General features: G+C 42.5%; 1 protein-coding gene across 1 annotated transcript in view; it reads left to right on the top strand.

The window, feature by feature from the left end:
• ANO2 (anoctamin 2) overlaps window positions 1–14569 on the top strand; it is a 498883-nt gene that overhangs the window by 212556 nt on the left and 271758 nt on the right. The window contains exons 8-11 of the mRNA XM_063928499.1: window positions 829–884; window positions 1551–1592; window positions 3971–4035; window positions 8865–8999. Of these exons, the coding sequence (XP_063784569.1) occupies window positions 829–884; window positions 1551–1592; window positions 3971–4035; window positions 8865–8999 (298 nt within the window). The remainder of the gene's footprint in view (window positions 1–828; window positions 885–1550; window positions 1593–3970; window positions 4036–8864; window positions 9000–14569) is intronic.

The raw sequence follows: 14569 nt of genomic DNA, 5'->3' as shown, positions 1-14569 counted from the left end.
AAGCTGCTCAATCAGATTGTAATGTCACTCAGGTGCTAAAAGGGGAGGGGTAATTCTGTGTAGGAAAAAAACTGTGTTCCCTAATGCACACCGAGTGAATAATATTTCTACATAATAATAGTCAGATAATACGGAGATCTTAGTTGCGTATATCTGCAGATATAGGGTTAAGCCCCCAGGCCGATCGACAAGGCTTCTCCGTCACTGGGGGTCCCTAATACTAGGTATGGGCCGGGGGTGCAGGACCCCATGATGTCGGCACAGGTCGGCCACCCCAGGTCAGCACACAGGTGAGAATTAATAAGGGTTAATAAGAAGCACAGAAGTGCTATGTAAGTGGTGTGATTAAAATAATGTATACAAAGTGATAGGAAAAATAATAAGTGTTAATAAAGTGTTAGGGTGTGCCGACCTGAAGCAGCCCAGCCATACCGACACAGGGGCCACCGCACCCCACACCCACCCCATAAATAATTACAAATATATCTGGGTTAAATTCCCAGTGTAAGGCCACATGGTAATGGCACCTACAGCATCTGAGAGCCAGCTTACCTGGGGATACCCCTGGCTTCCCCTATGGCACTTCTGGAGTCAGCAATCCCTCCCAATGCTGACCCACTTATGCCTCTCTATATACAATACACAAAGTGGAAAGCTGCTCAATCAGATTGTAATGTCACTCAGGTGCTAAAAGGGGAGGGGTAATTCTGTGTAGGAAAAAAAAACTGTGTTCCCTAATGCACACCGAGTGTCTCTGCATCTGTATCAATAAATAAATTACTGAATGTTTCGTATTGTATTGCTACTAATATTTTGTTCTTTACCAAGGTATTACCACATTGTTAGCGAATAATGTCTACGACTCAGCGTTTCCTCTACACGATGTAAGTGGCACTATATTTTACATAGAGAAAACATATTTGTCCTGATTTGCTTATCAAAAGCTGTAAAGTTTACAAAACAAATATCAAATAGACATGATGTAGTAAAGTCTGGTGATTTTTAGGTGTGTGGCGTGATAAATAGCAGCAGCCACTGGGGGGCAAATTGCTATCCAGCTAGTGATCCTTTTCTTCCCCTTCCATTTCCCATGTTTTATTCTGCACCTGTTTGTAAACTGAGCAGCAGTGAGTGTTGGCAGTGAGTAGTGACCGTCTTGTAAGGAAGCATTACAGTAGCATGGGGAGATTGTCATTGGGCCTAATTCAAGGTTGATTGCAAAACAACATTTTCCTCTAATGGGCAAAAGCGTATGCAATTCAGGTGGGGCAGATATAACCTGTGCAGAGAGAGTTAAGGGGGGTACACATGCTGCGATCCGTGCTTAAATTCTAAGCAATCTGACGAGATTGCTTAGAAATGAAGCACGGATCTCTCAGTGTGTAGGTTGCCCTCCCCCCCTGCTCAGCACACATAGTTGTTGCCCACTAGAGGAAAATGTAGCGCCCACATCACTTTGTCAGAATGGTTCTGCTTGTACAAGAAACCGCTAACTTTATGTCAATCATACACTGTTTTACAAATATATATAATGTATCATTTATTTCTAGGGACCTCATGTTCATAAGAGTGGGGAAATGAATGAGAGGATGGTAAGTTTTCTGATTACTACTGTACTCATTTACCAACAATGTGAGTAATCAGTAGTTACCCTATACAGTTATTACTTAGTAACAAGACAATACACAAGCAATAGTTATATATGTACAAATTCTTTCAAATAAGAGTAGTATAATGGCAAGCTCTGATGTCATCATTTATAACCTGTGAGGAGTGATGTTATTACTTCTGTGTCTGTTTGGCATAATGCATCTCCTACAGTAATATTATATGGAATGGAGATGTTTACAAGAAATAATGTGCCCTTTACAGCAATTTATTATGGACATTAGATAAAGTGTAGAGAGATAAAGTACAAGCCATCAGCTCCTAACCGTCGTGTTACAGGCTGTGTTTAAAAAATGACTTTTAGAAGCTGATTGGTTAGTAGTTCTCTCTCTTCAAGCTTTGATAAGTTTCCCCCCTTTTGTTCCTTAATAAGATCACAACCTCCAGTTCCCCTTATTGGCACACTTGAGGGGCACATTATTCTATCTATCTATCTATCTATCTATCTATCTATCTATCTATCTATCTATCTATCTATCTATCTATCTATCTATCTATCTATCTATCTATCTATCATAAGGGGAGATTTATCAAACCATTTAAAGTGTTGCCTATAGCAACCAATCACATTCTAGCTATCCTTGATCTAGTACAGTGATGGCTAACCTTGACACTCCAGCTATTGTTGACCTACACATCCCAGCATGCCCTGCATCAGCTTTAGCATGGCCAAATAGCAAAACTGTAGCAGGGCATGCTGGGATGTGTAGTTCAACAACAGCTGGAGTGTCAAGGTCAGCCATCACTGATCTAGTACATTTTATAAATGACAGCTAAAATCTGATTGGTTGCTATGAGCTATGAAAGCGACACCTCAACTTTCCCTCTTTATGAGTAAGATTGATCAAATCTTAGGGGGAAATTCAATTAGATGTGACTGCCCATTGAATACACTGCCCGCTTCAATTAGCTGCGGGTATCCTGAGTGCTAAGTCCCAGTGGTGGATTTTGAAAAATTTGTGTTAAAATGTAGACTCTGCATTTAACGTGTTGCAAAACCCATAGATCCCAGCATGTTATTGAGAATCTATGGGTTGGCGTGCTGTAACGCAGAGTTTACTGCTCAGGGAAAATGCAGAATAATTGAATAGCTCCGGGAGTGAAACCCAGAGAACTCAAAAGTCCAGGGCCCACCGGAGATCGCGAAGGACAGCTCTTATCAGAAGAGCTGTCCTTCGTAATACCAGTAGCTTATGTTAGTGCATATGCGATTGATATCGGTGCGATGTGCGGCAATGTCGTTTAGTTCATCCCGCTCTATGGCTTAGTACATCTGCCTTCTAAGCTTTGATAACTCTCCCCCTAGGTTTGATAAGTCTCCCCCTTTATATTGCTTTTCCATTAATCTAAAGGTAGCCAAATTAATCAAAAACAAATTCTTCCACAAAATAAATTCTTCAAGTAATTATTTCCAAATTGTTTCCTAAAAAGTCAAATTAGGACAGCGTTGCCTAGCACAGAATTTTATGCCTCTGAATTCCACATAGTGTGACTGATTATACAGGGACAGTGCCGCAGAGCTGACTGAGGTCTGAATGCAGGAATTTCTACAGCTGTTAATAAAAAGTGTTTTATTTCGCCTTTTTTTTTCCTATAGTATAGTCAATATGCCACATTGTATTTTATAAGATATTTCAGTTTATTTTGTTTAGGTAGCTTGCTAAAATGATTGTTAATCCAAAATAAATGGACGGATAAGAGTTGGGGAGAGTATATCTATAACATTAATAGGAGGAAAAATATTCTTGCTATTAGGTGCAGGGATTTTTTTGTACAGTTGTGTTCCTTTTATCCTGCCTGTTAGGTTCTTTTATGAAGTGTTAAGTGTTAAAAACATAAAATGTTCTTTCCAAAAATACAGTTCTGATTACTCACACATGGCTGCCTGGTTTCAGGACCTGCTATACCATTCCTCTGCCCTTCATCTGTTTTCTATCTGTGTAATAGTTCCAGGGTTTAATTTCCTGAAAAACACTAATCATATTGGAAGGAATGGGGGGGGGGGAGCGTTCATTTGTGTAAGTGTATCATATATTTATGCATAGCTATTTAGCTTGTATAGATTCGTTACGCACTAAATTATCAGGAAAAGTGGAAAGGATGTCTTGGTAAATAGCTTAACGCAGAACCTCATCCTACATAATTAGAAGCAAGTTTGGGTAGAATACATACAAGAATAGTCAAAATTTTGTTTATGTGATATACTGGTATAATGATGGTAGCCAGCTTTGCAATGTCTGAATTTTATCATATTAATTTCACTTTTTAACTTTGTTTGCACTAACCTTTACTCCTAATGTAGTTGTTATACCAAGAATGGGCAAGATATGGTGCATTTTACAAATATCAACCTATCGATCTAATCAGGTAATAAATGGCTTACAAATTTAATGTGTTCCTTTTTAAATTGAAACAATCCTTGTTATCAAATAACTAAACAGTGATATCCAAAATGTTAATCTATTAAAATAGTTTTACTAATACATTGATTGTTGTAATAATTTCCTCTTGCAAAAAAAAAAAAAAAGTCTTATACCATATATTGTGTGATTCTGCACTGTCAGTGATTGGGGATATTGTTATTTAACTTTATAATTTTGTATTTCATTTGTTTTTGTTTTTTATTTTTTTATATTTTAGACATGTTTCTAGCCAATCAAGCTTCTTATTCTGGTAGTAATATTTGCAAGAATGACCAAATGTTCACATTATTTACTAGTGTGGAAATAAACAATGTATATATACAAGGGTGGAACTGAAGTGGGTACAGGTGGTGTGGCCGTTAGGTCAACTGGTATGAATGGGAACCATTTTGCCCGCTCACCTCTGAACTCACCCCTCCTCTCCAAGGATTCTATTTAAGAATGAGTCTTAGCACTCATTTCTGACTCCAAAAGGGTTATGACATCAATTCAATATTTAGCAAGGAGCGGAAAGCTGCTTAAGGAGAATTCCTTTCGCCATTTATAGATGGTGTAAATGGTACTGTCGCCATTACCGCCAATTATGACCCAACAAAACATCAGCACATACAGTATGGCCAGATGTGCAATTTCTTTTATTTTGAACAACTTTAAGTTTTAAAAATATACAAACATAAATACCAGCTGCCATTAGTCCACATTATTAAAAATAGGGCAAAATATGTAAAAGAAAAAAAAATAGACCTAAACAAAGAATATTTGTTATCACCAATTTCTCACTTCAATTCTTTACTTGATTCTTACCCAAGTAATGTAGGAGCCGCATCATGCAGAGCTGGGTTTTCAGTGTATGCTGCTGAATTGTATCTGGCAAACCAACTGACAGACATATTGTTTTTAAAAATAATAAATTATATTTTAATCAAATAAAAAAACATTAAGAAATTAATTCAAAAAAGCTCTTCAGTGCAATCCAGCACAACTGACTTAAACAGTTACATTTTTTAAATTAGAATTCCACAGCTCGGTGGGAACAGTGTGGCTTAATTATATAATTAATGTATGTTGTCAAAGACAGAACTACTGTAAAAGAAACAATTTGTAGTGGTTCACAGGAGGAAATAATAATAAATATTGTTGCTGTAATCCATATTCTATAATGTTATATTGCCATTTTTGACACTATTTTGCTCTTCTTATGTTAATAAGTAAAAAGTGGGTTTGGTTTATAACATAACAAAATATTTAATATAATATATGTGATATAGCTTTTTTACATGACAGAAAATACAAATAAAAATTATCAGCAAACAAATATATATTTGTCAGACCACAGTTACTAAAAATACATTTTTAGCAACATTTAAAAATATTTCCACTTTTATGGAACCTCCACCCACCCCCTAAAAATAAAAAATAAAATAAAAATTGTCATCAAACAAATATATATTTGTCAGACCACAGTTACCAAGACCCATAATTGCTAAAAATAATTTTTTGGCAATATTTAATTTTTTTTCCACTTTTATGGAACCTACCCCCAACCCCCTAAAAAAAAAAAAAAAAATTGTCAGCAAACAAATAAATGTTTGTAAGACCACACAGTTACCAAAACCCATTATTTTTAGGAAATGTGACTGTTTAGAAATCACAGTAAAAGTAGTCCCAGCACACAGTTCCCTTTTCCCTGGAATTACGCTTGGTCGTCGCTGCCAAAACACATGAGAAAAGTTGCAAAACAAAGATGGATTTTTATATCCTTGAGCTTAAGAGGACATTTCAGCAGATGCAGGGGCTACAAACCTAGCTGGGAAAAGTACCAAAACTGATTTGCATGGTTAATCATTTGGGAAACTGGCAAAGAAACAATGACATCTGTCCAGGAAACCTGATCACTGTTTCAAGACTGACAGATAAGATCTGAAGTGGAAAGAGGCGCTGGGACATTTTCGATGACAGACGAGTTGAGATCTTTAACCACTTTTCTTGATCATGTATCATGATACACAGCTAATGAAAGATAGAAAGTTTAAGGAGTTACCACTCTCAGAACAGTTGCCATTCTGTCTTTTACACGTATCATTGAATTCACCAGCCATTTGGAATATCCGTTTCCTCTTCCACTGAGTTACTATCGTCATAGTTACAGATTACAATGGACTTATCCTATGGTTATGTAGCTGCTTAGCGCACATGTAGCTGTTTGACACATTTTGCTGTGTAATCCCATAATAGTACACACTTGAATACAAAGTCAGAAAGTAAGCACAGAATTAGGCTAATTTAAATGGAACTTTAGCTACATAGATTATGATCAGTGATTAGTGTAGTGCCACTAATTTAGGAAGCGCTGTACGGAAAATATGCCTTTCATTTCTGTCCCTGTCCTTTGAGCTTACAGTCTACAGTTCCCAACAAATAAGCACATACCCTAGTGTAGATTTTGTCAGAATCCAGTATATATTTACCCAAACAAACACGGGGGACATACAAACCATACTTACCTACTTTCAGTGTCTCCTCTCTGGGAGAAGCCCGGAGACGAGACAATGCAGGAGACTTCGAGAGGCTGGGCCGGGCTGTGACATCATCAAGCCCTGCCCCCAGATCAAAAAAATGCAGCGATTCACGGGTCTGCGGGAAGGTGGCGGGGCTAAAATGCAGCGATTTGCATCATTTGAACCCCTTCCCCTCACCACGGACCCACAAATACAGAAGAGTACAGTATGTCTCCATCCTGCCCGCATCACTAGGGTGCGAGCAGGATGTGGGAGACCTGCCTACTCTTCTGGGGGTGCGGGGGGCTACCCCAAAAAATGGGAGCCTCCCGCAGCTTCCGGGAGAGTAGGCAAGTATGATACAAACTCTTCACAAATGGACATGACTGGGAATTGAACTCATGACTTCAGTGCTGTAATGCACAATATTAACCACTGTGCCATCTGTGCTGCATAGATAGATAGATAGATAGATAGATAGATAGATAGATAGATAGATAGATAGATAGATATGTACCGATGTCCGGCGGCACTCAGGTAAATAAGACACACAGACGCAGCCACTTAAGCCAACGTTTCAATGCTGTCGCATTTTCGTCAGGGCATTTACAAACTTTAAAATCACTCACCATTTATGTGCTCCCCTCACCATCAAAGTCCACGCCGCCGGCTCCATTTCCGGTTGGCTGACGCTTTACTATGACGTCACCCAGTGCGCCCGTCACCATGGATACACATGATACACTAAAGGATACAATACATTGTGTAGCATACTCAGAAATCCTACACATACATTTACAAATGCATAAGTATTGATCATCAATTAAACAGATATATCCAGGGACCAAAAAAGTTTAAAGAAAACTGTTCAGACCTGTTTGTTCATTAAGACCACGGGGACTTAAGCTATCCAATAAGAAAATCCACCTCGCTTCACGTTGTAGCAACATCTTTGCCCTGTTACCCCCCCTAGTTAGAGGAGGTATGTGGTCTATGATTTTATGTTTAAGGGAAGTCGGTGAGTGGCCAGCTGTGGCGAAATGTCTCGCTACTGGTTGTTCACTATTTCCAGATAGGATTGCTTCCCGGATCGCATATCTGTGCTGGCCCATGCGTACTTTAAACGCACATAGATAGATAGATAGATAGATAGATAGATAGATAATATAAGCAGGTCTATCCGGCGCTATTTTCCCAGTGCCATTTTTTAAAAGACACTGTGCAGAGACAGCAAAGACTCTGGCACTGTTCCACGGCCTTCGCTATCATAAGCGCATGTACCGTCTTCCCAAATATCACTGGGAAGGTGGCGCCATGTATAAGGGGGGACCCGTTTGCTGGAGAGATAGAATGTGGAGGGGCCCAGAAGAGTTCCCGGATAGATCTGTGTTATCAAGTAATATAAAAAACAAATATATAACTGTTATAACTATCCGGTGTAAAAAAACAATCACAACAGTCAAGTAAACCAAATATTTATGTAATAAGAATGTTATTTTTGATCTTCTAGAATTTTTTTTTCATGTTTTTTCCCCCCAGTTTATTAATTATATTTATAGGATATTTAATAAACATAGTTATCTAGAAAAAAATTAAAAAGAGGTAAACATCTCTTTTCCAGTGGCAGTTGCAGCGCAGTCCTAAATTCAAACTGGGGAGCCACACCAACTGCCACCCCAAACACTACCAACCATTGCCGGTTGGGACTCACTGGCAGTTGGTGTGGCTCCCCTATTTGAATTTTGGTCTGCACGGCAACTGCCATTGGAAAAGAGATATTTCTGTTTTTGTTTTTTTTAGATAATTGTTTATTAAATATCCCCCATAGTCATTTGCTTTTTGTTACAGTAACTCGGGGGGTAATTCAGACCAGATATATCATTTGCAGAGAGAGTTAGATTTGGGTGGGTTATTTCTTTCTGTGCAGGGTAAATACTGGCTGCTTTATTTTTACACTGCAATTTAGATTTCAGTTTGAACACACCCCACCCAAATCTAACTCTCTCTGCACATGTTATATCTGCCCCCCTCAGTGCACATGGTTTTGCCCAACTGCTAACAAATTTGCTGCTACGATCAGGTCTGAATTACCCCCTATATGCTAAACTTACGGAGTTCAAGGTGAGACTGGACCACGATGAGGGGGGGTTGGGTGCCACCTCCGGTGTTTTTACACCACTTACATCACCTCCTTCACCCCTTATTGATTCAACCCCAATGTTATAGCTCGGAATTGATTTTTGTCTGTGTTTTTAACTTAGTCTGTTTATTTCAGAAAATATTTTGGAGAAAAAATTGGATTATATTTTGCCTGGCTTGGTCTATATACATGGCTACTCATCCCCTCCTCATTAGTTGGGATAATAGTGTTTCTGTATGGATGTGTAACCGTTGACACTGATGTTCCTAGGTAAGAGTTCTTTTACAATATTAAAGTAAATAATGTTTTGTATGTTTATTTTAACTATTAACAGTTACTTATATATCACACACATATTACACAGCACCTTACAGAGATTAAACAGTCATTCACATCAGTTCCTGTCCCACTGGAGTTTACAATCTATGACATGGACACACACACACACTAGGGTGAATATACAAATTCCTCACAGATAGGGCCTTAGTAGAAGTTGAACCCAAGACCTCAGTGCTGTGAGGCAGCAAGCAAATCATTGCACCGCCACATAGGTTTTCAAACTCTGTCCTCAGGACCCCAAACAGTTCATGGTTTCCAGGTCTCCCCACAGAGTCACATGTCAGCATACCTCCCAACTGTCCCGATTTTCACGGGACTGTCCCATTTTTGGGGGACTGTCCCGCTGTCCCACCCGCAGGCTGCAGTGTCCCGCGGTAGGGGGCAGTTGGGAGACTCCTGTCAGTCACAGAGCAGCGGTGAATAGACGCTGTGCGCATGCGCACAGCATCTATTCACGGGAGTCAGAGGGACAGGGGGCATGCCAGCAGCTCAATTACGAAATTGGGAGGCGTGGCACAGAGCCACACCCCTTTATCTGAGGCCACGCACCCTTTTTGGGTGTGGCTACGCCGCGCAGAGGTCCCGACTCCCAATGCACAATGTTGGGTGGTATATGTCAGTGAATAATGAGTACACCTGTGCACTTGCTAGGTGACCTGGAAAACGTGAGCTGTGTAAGATCCTGAGGACCGAGTTTGAGAAGCACTGTACCACCTTAATGCCAAGAGAGGCAGCTCTGCAATAAGACAATTACTCGAGATACATTTCTATGCTAGTATATTAACATTAAACCCGAATACAGACGTGTCAAATTCGTTCGCCACGGGCCGCATGTGGCCCCCATTGCATACTTTTGCGGCCCGAGTTTACTTTTGTAAAAGGAATGGAATGCAGTCCTGCTGCCGCAAACGGAGCTCAGCTCCGATCGGGCAGCTTTAATTGTTCTGCGCTTGTGCAAGAAGGTAGTGTTTGTAGAGACAGGGAAATATCCACAGGGGGAAGCTGCTGCGCATACCCGGCTGCCTGTGCAGTTCCATCTTCACAAAGCAATGCCCCCACCCTCCCCACACTGCCTCCCGCCTGCTCAGCACCATTGTGGGTCCGACTCCACAAAGCTCTGCCCTCCGCCACATCCCAGCTGCTCAGCACCATCAGCACTGAAGATCAGGAGCGGTTCTTGGTGCGAGCAAGCAGTGCCTGCGCCTGGGGCGCTGTGTCCTGGGGGCACAGCCGCAGTCACCCCGCAGGCGCCCGCCGCCTACCCGCACCCCGCTACCCAGCTGCAGCAGACGCCGTGGGCTGTGTGGGCGTCCACTGCAGCCGGTGCACCTGTCAGACACTAGAGGTCATTATTGACCTCTAGTGTCTGTGCGGCGCTGCTATCGGAGAGACATCATGACGTCTCTCCTACAGAGAGAAGCCGCGGGCGGCCAGACATAGCAGCAGCAGCAGCGGTCGGGAAGCAGGAGCAGGGCAGTGGTAAGTATTGGAATGTTTTTTGTGTGTGTGTTTGTAAGCAGCTACTAAGGGGCACAGCAACGGGGCACAACTACTGGGGGCACAGCAACAGGGGGCACAACTACTGGGGGCACAGCAACAGGGGGCACAACTACTGGGAGCACAGCAACAGGGGGCACAGCGACAGGGGGCACAACTACTGGGGCACAGCGACAGGGGGCACAGCAACAGGGGGCACAGCGACAGGGGGCACAACTACTGGGGCAAATCTACTGGGGGCATAGCTATAGGGGGCACAACTACTGGGGTAAATCTACTGGGGGCACAGCTACAGGGGGCAAATCAACTGTGGGGAAATCTACTCGGGGGCACAACTGCTTGGGGCAAATCTACTGGGGGCACAGCTACTGGGGGCATAACTGTGGCTACACCCCTCCCCTATGAAGCTACGCCCCTATTTTGCCGTGGGGGGGATGGGGCACTTGTGGAAACTTTCATTTGCACTGGGAGCCGCAAGGGGTAGAACCGGCCCTGCTGAAGATGTCACGCTGTCCATGTGTATGTGATGTTACTGCTCGGCTGCCATAATTGCAGGAGGATTCATCTGGAAAAATGGCTTTCTAAGATGATAGTAAATTGGAGGGGGTGGCACAGGTGTTGGAGGCTGAATAGCCACAGGAGGCACAGAGGACTTGCGGCTGGACGGGACACAAGGAGCAGAGGGGACACAGGGGGCACGTGGCTGGACCGGAGAGACAGTGGGGGGCTGGAATGGACACATTTTTCACGTTTTCCTCGCTCACACTGATATGTGGTATTATTATTATTATTATTATTATTATTATATAGCGAAGAGGGGACCGTACAGTGATATATGAGGGGGAATAACACAGCTCCTAACTCACTCTGATATGTGGTAGTATTATTATTATTATATAGCGGAGATGGGACCGTACAGTGATATATGAGGGGGAATAATGCAGCTTCCAGCTCACACCGATAGGTGGTATTATTATTATTATTATTAATATTATTTACAAGAGAGGGGACTGTACAGTGATATATGAGTGGGAATAACTCAGCTTCCAGCTCACACCGATATGTGGTATTATTATTAGAGATGAGCGGGTTCGGTTCCTCGGAATCCGAACCCCCCCGAACTTCAGCCTTTTTACACGGGTCCGAGGCAGACTCAAATCTTCCCGCCTTGCTCGGTTAACCCGAGCGCGCCCGAACGTCATCATCCCGCTGTCGGATTCTCGCGAGGCTCGGATTCTATCGCGAGACTCGGATAATATATAAGGAGCCGCGCGTCGCCGCCATTTTCACACGTGCATTGAGATTGATAGGGAGAGGACGTGGCTGGCGTCCTCTCCGTTAGAATAGATAGAGACACTTGAGTTGATTTACTACTAACTTAGTAATTTTGGGGAGCATTAGGAGTACTCAGAGTGCAGAGTTTTGCTGATAGTTACTAGTGACCACCACCAGTTTTATTTATTATTTAATATAATCCGTTCTCTGCCTGAAAAAAAACAATACACAGTCACATACCATATCTGTGCTCAGCCTCAGTGTGCTGCATGATAATATAATCTATGTATATCTGACTGTGCTGAGTGCTCACTGCTCACACAGCTGAATTGTGGGGGAGACTGGGGTGCAGTTATAGCAGGAGTACAGTGCACACTTTTGCTGCCAGTGTGACTGACCAGTGACCACCAGTATATTGTCTGCCTGAAAAAGTTAAACACTCCTGTGGTGTTTTTTTTTTTTATTCTATAAACGCATTCTGCTGACAGTGTCCAGCAGGTCCGTCATTCATTATATTATATAAATATTTACCTGCAGTAGTGTTATATTTTTTTTGTTCATCTCTATCATCTTTATCATCTCTATATTAGCAGACGCAGTATGGTAGTCCACGGCTGTGGCTACCTCTGTGTCGTCAGTGCTCGTCCATAATTGTATACCTACCTGTGGTGGGGTTTTTTTTTCTATCTTCTTCATACTAGTAGTTTAGGAGTCTGCTGACAGTGTCCAGCAGGTCCGTCATTATATTATATATACCTGCAGTAGTGATATATATATATTTTTTATATCATTATCATCTCTATACTAGCAGACGCAGTACGGTAGTCCACGGCTGTAGCTACCTCTGTGTCGTCAGTGCTCGTCCATAATTGTATACCTACCTGTGGTGGGTTTTTTTTTCTATCTTCTTCATACTAGTAGTTTAGGAGTCTGCTGACAGTGTCCAGCAGGTCCGTCATTATATTATATATACCTGCAGTAGTGATATATATATATTTTTTATATCATTATCATCTCTATACTAGCAGACGCAGTACGGTAGTCCACGGCTGTAGCTACCTCTGTGTCGTCAGTCACTCGTCATCCATAAGTATACTAGTATCCATCCATCTCCATTGTTTACCTGAGGTGCCTTTTAGTTGTGCCTATTAAAATATGGAGAACAAAAATGTTGAGGTTCCAAAAATAGCGAAAGATCAAGATCCACTTCCACCTCGTGCTGAAGCTGCTGCCACTAGTCATGGCCGAGACGATGAAATTCCATCAACGTCGTCTGCCAAGGCCGATGCCCAATGTCATAGTACAGAGCATGTAAAATCCAAAACACAAAATATCAGTAAAAAAAGGACTCAAAAATCTAAAATAAAATCGTCGTCGGAGAAGCGTAAACTTGCCAATATGCCATTTACCACACGGAGTGGCAAGGAACGGCTGAGGCCCTGGCCTATGTTCATGGCTAGTGGTTCAGCTTCACATGAGGATGGAAGCACTCAGCCTCTCGCTAGAAAAATTAAAAGACTTAAGCTGGCAAAAGCACAGCAAAGAACTGTGCGTTCTTCGAAATCACAAATCCACAAGGAGAGTCCAATTGTGTCGGTTGCGATGCCTGACCTTCCCAACACTGGACGTGAAGAGCATGCGCCTTCCACCATTTGCACGCCCCCTGCAAGTGCTGGAAGGAGCACCCGCAGTCCAGTTCCTGATAGTCAGATTGAAGATGTCAGTGTTGAAGTACACCAGGATGAGGATATGGGTGTTGCTGGCGCTGGGGAGGAAATTGACAAGGAGGATTCTGATGGTGAGGTGGTTTGTTTAAGTCAGGCACCCGGGGAGACACCTGTTGTCCGTGGGAGGAATATGGCCATTGACATGCCTGGTGAAAATACCAAAAAAATCAGCTCTTCGGTGTGGAAGTATTTCAACAGAAATGCGGACAACAGGTGTCAAGCCGTGTGTTGCCTTTGTCAAGCTGTAATAAGTAGGGGTAAGGACGTTAACCACCTCGGAACATCCTCCCTTATATGTCACCTGCAGCGCATTCATCATAAGTCAGTGACAAGTTCAAAAACTTTGGGCGACAGCGGAAGCAGTCCACTGACCAGTAAATCCCTTCCTCTTGTAACCAAGCTCACGCAAACCACCCCACCAACTCCCTCAGTGTCAATTTCCTCCTTCCCCAGGAATGCCAATAGTCCTGCAGGCCATGTCACTGGCAATTCTGACGAGTCCTCTCCTGCCTGGGATTCCTCCGATGCATCCTTGAGTGTAACGCCTACTGCTGCTGGCGCTGCTGTTGTTGCTGCTGGGAGTCGATGGTCATCCCAGAGGGGAAGTCGTAAGACCACTTTTACTACTTCCACCAAGCAATTGACTGTCCAACAGTCCTTTGCGAGGAAGATGAAATATCACAGCAGTCATCCTGCTGCAAAGCGGATAACTGAGGCCTTGGCATCCTGGGCGGTGAGAAACGTGGTTCCGGTATCCATCATTACTGCAGAGCCAACTATAGACTTGTTTGAGGTACTGTGTCCCCGGTACCAAATACCATCTAGGTTCCATTTCTCTAGGCAGGCGATACCGAAAATGTACACAGACCTCAGAAAAAGACTCACCAGTGTCCTAAAAAATGCAGTTGTACCCAATGTCCACTTAACCACGGACAAGTGGAGCAGGGCAGACTCAGGACTATATGACTGTGACAGCCCACTGGGTAGATGTATTGACTCCCG

Source organism: Pseudophryne corroboree, chromosome 6 (assembly GCF_028390025.1).
Source record: "Pseudophryne corroboree isolate aPseCor3 chromosome 6, aPseCor3.hap2, whole genome shotgun sequence".
NCBI lineage: Eukaryota > Metazoa > Chordata > Amphibia > Anura > Myobatrachidae > Pseudophryne > Pseudophryne corroboree.
This window is presented reverse-complemented; position numbering and strand designations above follow the sequence as displayed.